This window comes from Emys orbicularis, chromosome 8 (genome assembly GCF_028017835.1).
Source record: "Emys orbicularis isolate rEmyOrb1 chromosome 8, rEmyOrb1.hap1, whole genome shotgun sequence".
NCBI lineage: Eukaryota > Metazoa > Chordata > Testudines > Emydidae > Emys > Emys orbicularis.
Window position 1 is genome coordinate 95,196,189 of NC_088690.1, and position 12,686 is coordinate 95,208,874.

At 43.0% G+C, this 12,686-nt stretch overlaps 1 protein-coding gene across 1 annotated transcript in view; it reads right to left on the reverse strand.

The window, feature by feature from the left end:
* STK32A (serine/threonine kinase 32A) overlaps positions 1–12,686 on the reverse strand; it is a 69,970-nt gene that overhangs the window by 29,197 nt on the left and 28,087 nt on the right. The window contains exon 4 of the mRNA XM_065409734.1: positions 6,268–6,305. Coding sequence (XP_065265806.1) covers positions 6,268–6,305 — 38 coding nt within the window. The remainder of the gene's footprint in view (positions 1–6,267; positions 6,306–12,686) is intronic.

The window sequence follows — 12,686 nt, forward strand, 5'->3', positions numbered from 1 at the left end:
GGTTTAATTTACCTCTGTATTTGGCATTGGTGTCACCACTACTGGAATACTGTGTCCAGTTCTGGTGTCCACAAGTCAAGATGGATGTTTAAAAAATTGTTCAGAAAAGAGCCAGAAGAATTATTAAAAAATTAGAAAACCTGCCTTATAGTGATAGACTCAAGGAGCTCTGTCTATTTATATTAACACAAAAAAGGTTAAGGGCAACTTGATTACAGTCTACAAGTGCCTACGTGTGGAACAAATATTTGATAATAGGCTCTTCTGTCTAGCAGAGAAAGGTATAATATGATCCAATTGCTGGAAATTGAAGCTAGAGTTCAAACTGGAAATAAGGTGTAATTAAAAAAAAAAGTTAGAGTAATTAACCACTGCAATTAATTAATTGTGGTGGGTTCTCCATCACTGACCACTTTAAAATCAAGTCTGGATATTTTTTCTAAAAAATCTGCTCTAGGAATTATTTTGGGGAAGTTCTATGGCCTGTGTTTTATACAGGAGGTCAGACTAGATGATCGCAACAGTCCCTTCTGGACTTAGAATCTATGAAAATAGAAAATAATCAGAGCTTCAACAGAGGGAGGTGAAGATGAGTATCCAGTATGAAGTCTTAAATGGGCAACATTAAGCAAATTTAACTGTACAGTGCTTAGACTGTAAGCCCCTTGGGAAGGGACTGTCTCTTTGTGACGTTTGTGAACAGTGCTGGCACTAGGAACCCTCAATTAGGATACCTCTAGGCACTACTGTAATACAAATAATAGATTAGGCACGAAAGGTAGGTAAGTCTTATTCCAAACAGTGTCTGAGTATAAAGGCCATGGGGCCGCAGCTCATTGGTTAATATATCCACCTTCATCGGGAGAGGACAATGCTGAATAACTCCAAAAAAGTCACTTTCTGGAGTTTCAGCAGTTTCACATTCCACGGACAGCCTGCCTGGCCTGAAACTGGGAAACGTGGTTCTCTGCATTGATTCCTATAAATGCTTATATGCTAAGAGCACTATTAAGGCCACACCCTGCTCAGTGCCTGAGTGCCCTGTAGGTAGGGTTAGTGCTGACAGAAGCACAGACTTCCTTCTGGATGCTGTGAGGCTTCAGTCTGGCTTGATTTTGATGGAAGAAAGCAAAGCTTGAGGAGCCACTGTCCCTCTGGCCTGCCATCTGCACTGCTGGAAGAACATGACTGAGATGTCAGAGTGCATCTATCAGCCACCGACTAATTAGCAGACAGAACATGTGTTGCCTTTACCAATTCAACAGCCTTCCAAAATCAGCCAGACCACCCTTCTCACTCCAAAAAGAAAACCCCAGCACTGAATCCTTGGAGAGCACTTGAAGGAGGAACTGCGTAGAGACGAGACAAATGCTTGGTTCTTTTCACATCCTTGTGTCAGCTTTCATTCTCTCTGCCACTCTCATCTCCTCTTTGCCGGAAATCACATTAATATATATGAATTATAGATGCTGTTATTATTATTCAGACTTTGATATTCTGAGCCAAAATCCATGCTCTTCTAGATGTATCACTTATTTGAAGGGATTAATTTAAACACATCCCAAGTTTCCTAAAAACTTTTAACCTCTCAAGAGCTCAGATTGATTGGAACACTAAGCTGGAAGCAGGGTTCTGAAAGCCAAAAATGTTGCAGAGTCACCTGACATCATAATCTATGTCTGTTCAATCCTCAATATTTGCAGCTGGGGATGTAGCTACAGTCTAATATTTGGTAGGAAAGCAGCCTATTCATTCCATCCATGGCTGTTGCTGGGAATTTAAGAGTTAAGAAACCCCATGAGTGTGAACAGGATGTTTTAAGTCTAAAAACTAAAAGTTCAAATTAGTCTTCATGGCTTGCCAGCCCAGTTCACCTTGGACAGTTACAGGTAAATCCCAGACTGGTGTTACTAAGAAAGGATCTTGGCTACATGCTAGGATCTACTGATTTTATATATGAGATAGGATGAACTAGTATAATTCAGTACCAAACCACGTGAGAAGCAGAAACTCCTGGCTGCAGCAGAGGAAACAGAAGTGAGCGGAGGCCATTACGAGACACTTCTGTCTCAGTTTTGTTAGTGTAGTAAAACTAAGCAAATCCTTTTAAACAATAATCATGATTCCTGCAAATTTACTTTAACTGGATTCTTTCATTCTCAGATGAACCTGTGGTTTCTTTAATCCAAGAGGTATGTGCAAATTATCAAAAAGAACTATCACCTTAGCCTTGGAATGATTATTTAGTGATCACCAGGTGTTGAAAGAGGCTTCTTTCCTAGGGTTCAATCCAACTCTCATTGAAGTCCACTGACCTGAGTGGGAGATGAATTGGCCCTTCTAGGGACTACACCTAAGCCCTTCTAGGGCCTATGCCATTTAAGCCCCAACGTAGGTCCTTGGTTGGAACTTCAGTGGTACATAGAGCTTCACCCAGCTCTCTGCACTGGGCTGAATTTCATCTCCAATGCATAACAACCCCTTACAGACTGTGAACCAAATTACAGTAGTTGCAAATATATTATGTACGTATATTCAGTTTATTCAAGTCAATGCAATAAAAATTATTTTAATGTGTAATGTGATAATAGGTATTTCCACTGATCAGGAGTAAGTAAAATTTACAAAAGAAAGTCCTATCTACAAAGATAGTTAAAGGTCAAAATCAATAAAAAGTCAGTGCCCTTTGTAACCCAAACACTAATATCTTTCAATGTGGAAGTAGAGCTTAATTGTTGAAATATATTTCACAGATGTACAGTTTGGCCAAAGGCCTGCATTGCACTGAATGGATGCCCAAAGCTAGGCAGATGGCAAGCAGAATCTAAATGAATACACTTAAGGCCAGATTTTTTTAAAGGTATTTAGGTGCCTAAAGAAGAAGTTAGGTGACTAGTAGGACTTTCAAAAGCACCTATTCGCATCTTTAAGCGCTTAAATGCCTTTCAAAATCTGACCCTTACACCTAAAGGAAGAACCAAAACAACAAAAAATAGAAAGAACATCTGAACAGACGACAGAGCTTCCTCTGTACCCATATAGTGCGGGCATAAACCTGTCAAAGTAACATGAGATGGAAGTGGAGTCTGTAGCTCCATCCCAAAGGGGAAGAGCCACTGGAAAACAAGCATAATCTACCAGTCTAAATATAGATGCAGATGCTGCAAGAACAATTGCTCAGGGGAAAACAAAAATGTGAACTGTAGGTAAAAAGCTTTTTGCACGCATGAATAGAATTACACACCTCTACTGCCATGGCGAAGCAAACACAGGGAGAGAAACCACAGAGCAGAAAGTCACAGTCAGGAGGGCACTGGAGCTCAGGGCACAACTCCAGAAAAGAACACACTAAAACAAATCCATCCTCAACCTGAACCAGTTAAAATTTCAGACTGAACTAGAGATGGGGCCAAAAAACCCAGCCCCAATTGCACAGACATTAAGGAAGTTCGCAGTTATCTTGATACCAAGCAGAACACAATCCCAGATCCAAGCACCACTTTGTACTGGGAAATATTTAACCCAGTTTTGGATCTGAATTTAGTGCTCAGGCCTCTCTGTAATTTGACTCTGCAAAACCCAATCCTGAGAGGTGGTGAGCACTTTCAATTGCCACCAATTTCATCGGGAGAGGTGGGAACTCAGAAGCTTACCCACAGAAAGAAGGAAAAACCCCAATGAGCTGGGCTGCATATGGACAACAAGAGGAACATGAGAATAAAGGCACCACTTAGAGTTGAATGCCATCTATGACTGACACCTACTGGATCAGACTGTCAAAATACTCCATCACTCTTGCAATTGGGGATAACAGCATCAGCTCCTCAGAAGTGAACTTCACCCCCTACATACAAGAAAATGGACAGAAACAGGTGTTCTAGTGGTCTGACAGCTAGCGAAGACTAAAGGAAATCAATTAAATATCCCCAAAAGATATCCCTCAGCAACCTCAAAGCCAAAGATAAAATGTTGATTGTTCATATATTTTAAGACCAGAAGGAACAATTACATCATCTAGTCTGACCTCCTGTATAACACAGGCCATAGAACTTCACCCAGTTACTCTTGTATTGAGCTAAAACATGTCTTCCGGAAAGGCATCCAAGTCTTGATTTGAAGGCAGCAAGAGACAAAGAATTCACCCTTCCCTTGCTAGTTTGTTGCACTGGTTAATCATCCTCAATGTTAAAGATGGCACAAATTTTTCTAATTTGAGTTTGTCTGGTTTTAACTTCCAGACATTAGTTCTTGTTATGCCTTCTTCCGCTAGATTAAAGAGCCCTTTAGTGCACAAAGCTATTGAATCAAATTTCTGTACACATATCAATGAATTAATTTTAATATGTTATGTAGAGATAGTTGAAATTTGTCATTTGAAACATTTTTGTCAGTGAAAAATGGCTTTTTTGTCAAAGCAGCAATTTCCATAGGAAATGTTCAATTTTGACCAACTTTTTTTTGGGGGGGGGGATTTTGTTTTTTTAAGGAAAACATGAACTTTTGATGGAAAGTTTCAACAGAATTTGAAATTCTTCAAGGGAATAAAAACGACATTTCCGGACCAGTTCTAATTTGATGTGCCACAAGAATTCAATTAAAGTGCACACATTAGGTGGCACATATCTGCCCTTCACAGCTCAAGCCGTGGTCTCAATATAGGCCAGAGTAGCACTTTTCACCATTGGCCTCAGTCAACTAGGTAAGAATTGCCAGAATGGAGCTGTGCTCTGTCAACTTGCCTTCCCACCTCCAATACTGCCCCTTCTGGGCCTAGCTTCCCCTCTCTAGGACAAGGAGGAGAGGGTGATGTAGGAGCCAGCTACAATGCTAGCTGGCAGCTCCCCACCCCCAGAAGCATTCTTAGATATTGCCAATAGGTGACCACTTGTGCCGTCTGATGAATGCAAATGGGTTGGATTGGAATTGGGGGCAGAGAGAAAGCGAGAATATGGCCCATTTATTTATTTACACCTGTGTCTGAGGAGACAGAAGGAAGTCCCTGAGTGAGACAAGGAAGAGATGTGTATTTGTAAAGAAAGGCAGGGAAAGCTTTTCTGACAGTTCTTAAATAAATAATTATCCAGCACTTTGAAATTAGAGGTCATATGCAAAATGAGTACAATCTGGGGACAGGTGGTGATGCCAGACAAAGCTAGTTACAAGCTAAAACAATGGCAGTTCTCTAGGAATTTCAGCATCTGCACCAAAACCCATCAAACCTGCAAAGTGATAATGACTTTCATATATTCTATGCTCTCTGCAACAGCTTTTTATTATACAAGTAGCTTACTGCAAGCGCTAATAAAAATTTCTCACAAATGAGCCGGTTACAAGGATTTTCAGCAGATATTTGACATTTTAAAAGCAGATAAATATCAGACAAATTTTCAATGGGAGTTTTGCCAGAGTAAAAAAAAAAAGTGTAGAGAGTAATACAGGAGTTCATCTGAAGTTCTGCCTGAGAAAGGCTTAAGTGAAGATTCCAGGATTAAAATCTATATCTACATTATAAACAAAAAACTACATTAAAAGAACATTAAGGTTGCAGAGTTAAGCATTCAAAAGTTAGGAAATGACAGAATTAAGGTTGCCTGTGCAACCCCCTCATTCCCTCTGTGTGTGTCTGCATTATGATAGAGTCTATTATTACATGATCTAGCATGGAAAATTTCAGTCCAAATGGTTGAAGTTTGACAAAGTTATAAGCAGCTGAAACCAGGATCTTCTAAGGAGATCAGTTGGGCAATCAACTCCAGGCAGCGCTAATTGTGTCACCTATAATAATGACTTCTAGAAATGTCACTGAATTACAGTAAGTATTTAAGAATAGACGAGGTAAATTATGGGACATTAATGTAGAAGAGAGCTCAGCGGTTTGAGCATTGGCCTGCTAAACCCAGAGTGTGAGCTCAATCCTTGAGGGGGCCATTTAGGGATCTGGGGCAAAAATCTGTCTGGGGATTGGTCCTGCTTTGAGCAGGGGGTTGGACTAGATGACCTCCTGAGGTCCCTTCCAACCCTGGTATTCTATGACTGTAAAGCACCAGAAGATTACATGATGGTGCTTTACAGAAAGCAGGTGAAGACAAACAAAATACAAAAGACAGTTCCTGTCCCAAACTGCTTACAATTTAACACAGACAACACAACACATTGCATAATACAAGGCTCCAAATCCAGGCTGGAAGGTGCCCATTTCAAGTCACCCGCTCTGTGCTGCTCTGTGCACACGTATGTTCCAGTTACCACAAAACAACCGGCACTTACCATGCTCATCCAGTAAGATGTTGTCAGGCTTCATGTCCCTAGAAGTGACAGAGAAGGGAAAAAGGGATGTCAGCATAGAATGGTGACACATAATGTGACTGTACAAGCCTAGGGAAAGGTTTGTGCGAGATATATTATTATAATTTATACAGCACCCACATTTGCTGGCATTTTACAGACAGGAGTAAAATGGTATACCAGAGGCTTGGTATACCAGAGACCTTGTGGGGTGGGATTATCCTGTATTTCTTCCTCTGTGAGCCGGTGATCCTTAATTTAGACATAATTAGATTAATGATGATAAAGAAGTGAAGGGAGGACTAGAGTTCCTATGATATGATCATGTGGCTGCTTTGGTTTGCAGTGTCTGGTTCTTGATAGTCCAGCTAGATTAGTGGTTCTTTTTACTATTAGCTTTGTTTTGATCAGAAGTAGTATTTGTTAGACCCTGGTCCAGTCCTGCTCTCAGAATGGACACCAGTCTGTTCATAGGCACCGATTCCTTGGGTGCTCCGGGGCTGGAACACCCACGGGGAAAAATTGGTGGGTGCACTGCACCCACCGGCAGCCAAGCTCCCCGCCCCGGCTCACCTCACCTCCGCCTCCTCCCCTGAGCGCGCTGCGCCCCGCGTCTCCTCCCAGCGCTTGCCACCGCAGAACAGCTGTTTCGCAGCGTAACAAGCTGTGGGAGGGAGGAGGGAGGAGCGGGAACGCGGTGCGCTCAGGGGTGGAGGCAGAGGTGAGGTGGGAAAGAGGCAGGGCCAGGGCGGGGATTTGGGGAAGGAGTCCAATAGGGGCAGGGAGGGGGTGGGGACTTTGGGGAAGGGGTTGGAATGGGGGCGCAGGGAGTCGGGGCAGGGCCGGGGGGGTCAAGCAACCACCGGCGCCAGGAGAAGTTGGTGCCTCTGAGTCTGTTGTAAGGGGATCCAACTGCTGAATCTCACAAGCTGCTAAGCTTCCTGGGTCTGGACAGTGACTGGTCACTATTCCTAGCTCTGGGTCTCTCAGGTGCACTCTCCAGGTGCAGACCCCATATCTGCCACATTCTTGGGCAGTGGGACCTTACAGTCCAGCCACCTAAACCCTGGAACCACTGCCACAGCCCTCCAGAGCCTCCTACTTGCTTCAACATGTTTATCACAGAGTCCACTGGCTGTGGAAGCTCTTGTTTTCCTAGCTTCACCCTTCAGGAACAGTGTGGTAGGAAAGCCAGGAACACAGGCTTAGCATAGGAATTTCTTAAATACATACATACTTTACTCTTAAAAAGCATGAGACAGTTACAGATCCTTGGAAACCAAGAAACTCCTGAATGAATCCTCCTAGTCTGATTTCATCCCATTTTGCAAATCCCCAGGTTTGTTCCCGCCTGCCTTCACTCCTTCTTCTGGTCCTGGAGATGAAAAGGCCCCTTTTGTTTAGAGAAGCACCCCTTTTTAAAACAGACCCTGTCCCTCAGCTCTCCCAGCCCATTCGCTTAGACCTGGGTGGGGGAATTCCAGCCCCCTTCCTTCTCCCCAGACAAGTTTCTGTGAAGAGAGTCCATTTAAAGTCAATGGTCCTGCTCATAGCAAATTCATTGTTTCACCAGTGCAGAGCCATTCAGTGCTAATAATCCCTGATGTCTCTGTTACAGAATCACAGAAATGTAGGGATGGAAGGGACCTCAAAAAGTCATCAAGTCCAGCCCCCTGCATGGAGGCAGGACCAAGAAAACTAGACCATCCCTGACAGATGTTTGTCCACTTGTTCTTAAAAACTTCCAGTGATGGAGATTGCACAACCTCCCTCAGAAGCCTATTCAGAGGTTAACTACCCTTACAGTTAGAAAATTTTCCCTAATACCTAACCTAAATCTCCCTTGCTACAGATTAAGCCCATTACTTCTTGTCCTATTTTCAGTGGACACAGACAAATACTGATCACCTTCCTCTTTATAACAGCCCTTAACATATCTGAAGACTTACCAGCTCCTGCCTCGATCTTCTTTTTTCAAGACTAAACATGCCCAGTTTTTTTTAACCTTTCCTCACAGGTCGCATTTTCTCAACCTTCTATCGTTTTTGTGGCTCTCCTTTGGACTCTCCCATTTTTCCACGCCTTTCCTAATGTGTGGCACTCAAAACTGGACACAGTATTCCCGCTGCAGCCCCACCAGTGCCGAATAGAGGGGAACAGTTACCTCCCATGTCTTACATATGACACTCCCGTTAATACACCCCAGAATGATATTAGCCTTTTTTGCAACTGCATCACATTGTTGACTCTCATTCAATTTGTGATCCACTACAACCCTCAGATCTTTTTCAGCAGTACTACCACCTAGCCAGTTATTCCCCATTTTGTAGCTGTGCATTTGATTTTTCCATCCTAACTGTTTTACTCTTGTCTTTATTGAATTTCATCTTATTGATTTCAGACTGATTCTCCAATTTGTCAAGGTCATTTTGAATTCTAATCCTGCCCTCCAAAGTGCTTGCAACTCCTCCCAGCTTGGTGTCATCCACAAATTTTCCACTCCATTACCCATGCTTTCCAAATATAATTTCCCCACTAAATGTCAAGTTTTTGCTACAAAATGGATGGGCTAATTCACAATGATTGTTACAATTACAAATAGTGTTCATGAAACCAAATAGAATTCATATTCCTCTCTTGGTAGTCCATCGATCCGATGATGACAAAATCTGTGCAGATCATCTGTTGATGGTCTTATGGTGTGCCCTCTGATGGCTGTACAAGCCAATTCTAGAGGTGCACATTTTGCTGCAGATAGTGCATGGGAAGTTCGCGGTCAGTGGATTGTGCGCTGCTGATGCTCTGTGACGTCGTTCGCGTGCCTCTTGCAGACGCCGGCAGCGGTCTTCCTCAAAGGCGATGCAGGTATTTCTGACTGTTGCACGCCACTGTGTTCTGTCGCTGGCGGCGTCCTCAAGGTCCCTAGGTTTGATACTGCTGTACTGCAGATTGGCGTTGATGGCGTCCTTGTAACGTTTCCGTGGACGACCTATATGCCGGATGCCCTGGGAGAGCTCACCATACAGAAGCTGACGGGGGATTCTGTTGGCATCCATGCGGCTGACATGACCGGTCCAACATAGCTGTGACTTCATGATCATCATTTCGATGCTTGTCATCTGGGCTCTCTTGAGGACCTCGAGATTGGGCACTTTGTCTTGCCAGCGGATCTTCATGATGTTGCGGAGGCAGCGCATGTGAAATGCTTCGAGCTGCTTGATGTGACACCTATATAGTGTCCATGTTTCGCACCCATACAAAAGAGATGAAAGAACAACAGCTCTGTACACAAGCAGTTTTGTGGATGTTGTGGTGGATGTTGTGGTGATTTAAAACTTTGACATGCAGACAGCCAAGTGCCTGGCTTGCTTTGGATATTCGTGCATTGATCTCATTATCCAGTGATCCATCACTGGATATGACACTACCCAGATATTTAAAGTTCTCCACCACTTTCAGTTGAGTGCCATTGATGGAAATACTCGGGACAGAAGCATTTGATCCAGGTGCAGGTTGATGGAGAACTTCTGTCTTTCCGAGGCTGATAGTTAGTCCGAAAAGTTGCGAGGCCTCAGCAAACTTGTTGACAATGTGCTGAAGATCATTTTCAGTGTGAGCCATGAGGGCACAGTCGTCAGCAAAGAGTGCCTCAAGAAAGAGTTTCTGCACTGTCTTAGTCTTTGCATTCAGGCGACGGAGGTCAAAAGATGAACCATCGTGCCGGTATTTCAAGTATATACCTCGGTCCAGATCTCTCATTGCATGGTTAAGGACACATGCAAAGAACAGGTTAAATAGGACAGGAGCGAGAACACATCCTTGTTTCACGCCGTTGGTGATGTTAAAGGGGGCTGATGTGGCTCCATCAGACAATACTTCGCCTGTCATGAAAAAGGTGTATAATCTGGACAAATTTGCTTGGGCAGCCAAGTCGTGTTAGAATAGTCCAAAGGGCTTCCCTGTTGACGGTATCAAACGCCTTTGTCAGATCTATGAAGACAGCATACAGGTGCACGTTCTGTTCAATGCACTTTTCTTGTATTTGTCTGACAACAAACACCATGTCGACTGTGCTCCGGCCAGGTCGAAAACCACATTGACTTTCAGGTAGATTTGCCTTGGAAATACTGGCTATTAGGCGGTTCAAGATGATGCGGGCGATGATCTTCCCTCCAACAGAGAGGAGGGATATGCCTCTATAGTTTCCACATTCTGCTTTGCTGCCTTTGTTCTTGAAAAGAGAGACAATAGTTGCATCGCGAAGGTCCTGTGGTATGTTTTCATCCTCCCAGATGTTGTGGAACGCTGCTAGTGCTGCTGGACCTGCTGCTTTGTATATCTCTGCTGGTATCCCATCTTTTCCAGGAGCTTTCCCTGAACTCATCTGGCTAACAGCTTTCTTAATCTCATCTATAGTGGGCGGAAAGTCAAGATCTGTCTTTAGAATTCATAGAATTCATATTAGACACAGACCTATTCCCCAATGTGTCACAGTATTGTACTAAGAAGCGTTCAATCACATCACAGAATCATATTTTGGAACTAAACAAAAAAAGCAGAAGCTTCCCCCCTTCTCTCAGGTGCAATCATAGGAAGGCTCTAAAAGTGCAAAAGCTCTGTTTACTTCAGAATGTTCTGACTGGCATAAAGCAGACCTCCCTTGGGTCAGCAGACCTAAACAGGAGACACATATCAAGCAGAGTCAGGATGTACAGCTTTCTGCTTCACATTCAGTTTTCACATGGCGGTTTTCATATCTGAAACCAATGCCCTCTTCCTTAAAAATAACCGCTCTTCATGGCAGATGCATGTTTTATTTGTTGGATATCTTGGTGAGGTTTCAAAAGGAGTAACTAAGCTGCTGCAAAACTTTCTCAGTGACATCTTAAATAATTTTTTTCACTATGAAAATTTCATTATGAATTTGAAAATTGGTGTAAAAATTGCACTGGTTTGCTTAAAAGTGTCCCCCTTTAAAATGGCCCATGCCAAACAAAAATTAGATCATTCAAATCAAAAGGTGAATTCAAAAATTGACATCCCCAAATGAACACTTTTTCATGTTTCGATGTAAAAATAACCCTTTGATTGAATTTCACAAACTAAAACACAGAGTGCAAAATTGCCTGAAATGTAAGAACAAATGTTTCCTTGTAAAATTTTGCCATGAAATGTTCACCAGTTTTGCAGAGTTCTACGGCTGTTCAATAGGTTTCAGTCCGGTGATAATTTAGACACTATAAGCCCATAAACTCCGAACCAGTTACCCTTCTCTGGCCAAACAGTACCTACCAAGAGCTTGCAAGAGAAAACTACACTGCAGTATGACAGTGTAGTTATTCAGGAAGACATACATTTGTTCAAAGTTTTCAAATGATGAAATGAAAAATATGAAATATTTTAAAACATGCCATATCACACTTTGGCAGACATTTTAAAAACTGAGATGCAGAGGGCAAACTGGTTAGAAAATGCACTGGAATAGTTTCTGCTTTCATCTATTACATTTTAGAAGTGAGTGATTAGTTATGGAAGTCCATTTTGGTTTAATATGAATTATATTTCAATCATAAGGAATATATACCCTAAAAGTAGTGTGATGGGGCAAGGCCAGATGGCTACAGTAAAGTAGTGAGGAACAGGTATGTTAGCCCCAGGCTAAACAAATCCCTGGTACCATGGTAACCAAATGGCAGTTGCTCCAGGTTAATCAAAACACCTGGGGCCAATTAAGATCCTTCTAGAAGGCAGCGGAGAAAGCTAGATTGATTGGGACACCTGAAGCCAATCAAGGACTGGCTGGAACTAGTTAAAAGCCTCCCAGTTAGTCAGTGCGGTGTGGGTGTCAGGAGCTATAGGAGGGAGACTGTGTTGTTGGAGGAACGAAGTAGTATGAATCCATATCAGGTGCAAGGAAGGAGATCCTGAGGTAATTGTGAAGAAGATATTGAGTGGGGGCTGCTGTGGAGAAGTAGCCCAGGGAATTGTACATGTCCCATTTCCAAAAAGTCAGCTTCCATAGCTGCTAATTTTAGGGTCCCTGGGCTGGAGCCCAGAGTAGAGGGTGGGCCCGGGCTCCCCCCTCCCCTCCCTGATTAATCACTGATACTGGGAGACAACAGAGACTGTGCGAGGGAGGGTTGTTTCTCCTCACCTCCCTTGCTGGCTTATGATGAAAATGGCTCAGTAGACTGTGACCCTTGCCTCTAGAGAGAGAAGGGCTATGTGGAGGGTCACAGTGAGCCTCTGAGGTTAGCAAAATCTGTCAGGAAACGCAGGACCCACGGAGTCAAGGACAGAACTTTGTCACAGTAGTTAATTTTTGTAATAAATATTTTATTGAGGGGAAAAAAAGAATGGCCCAAACCAAAACCCTGGATATCATAAGTCCAAACTTTCAG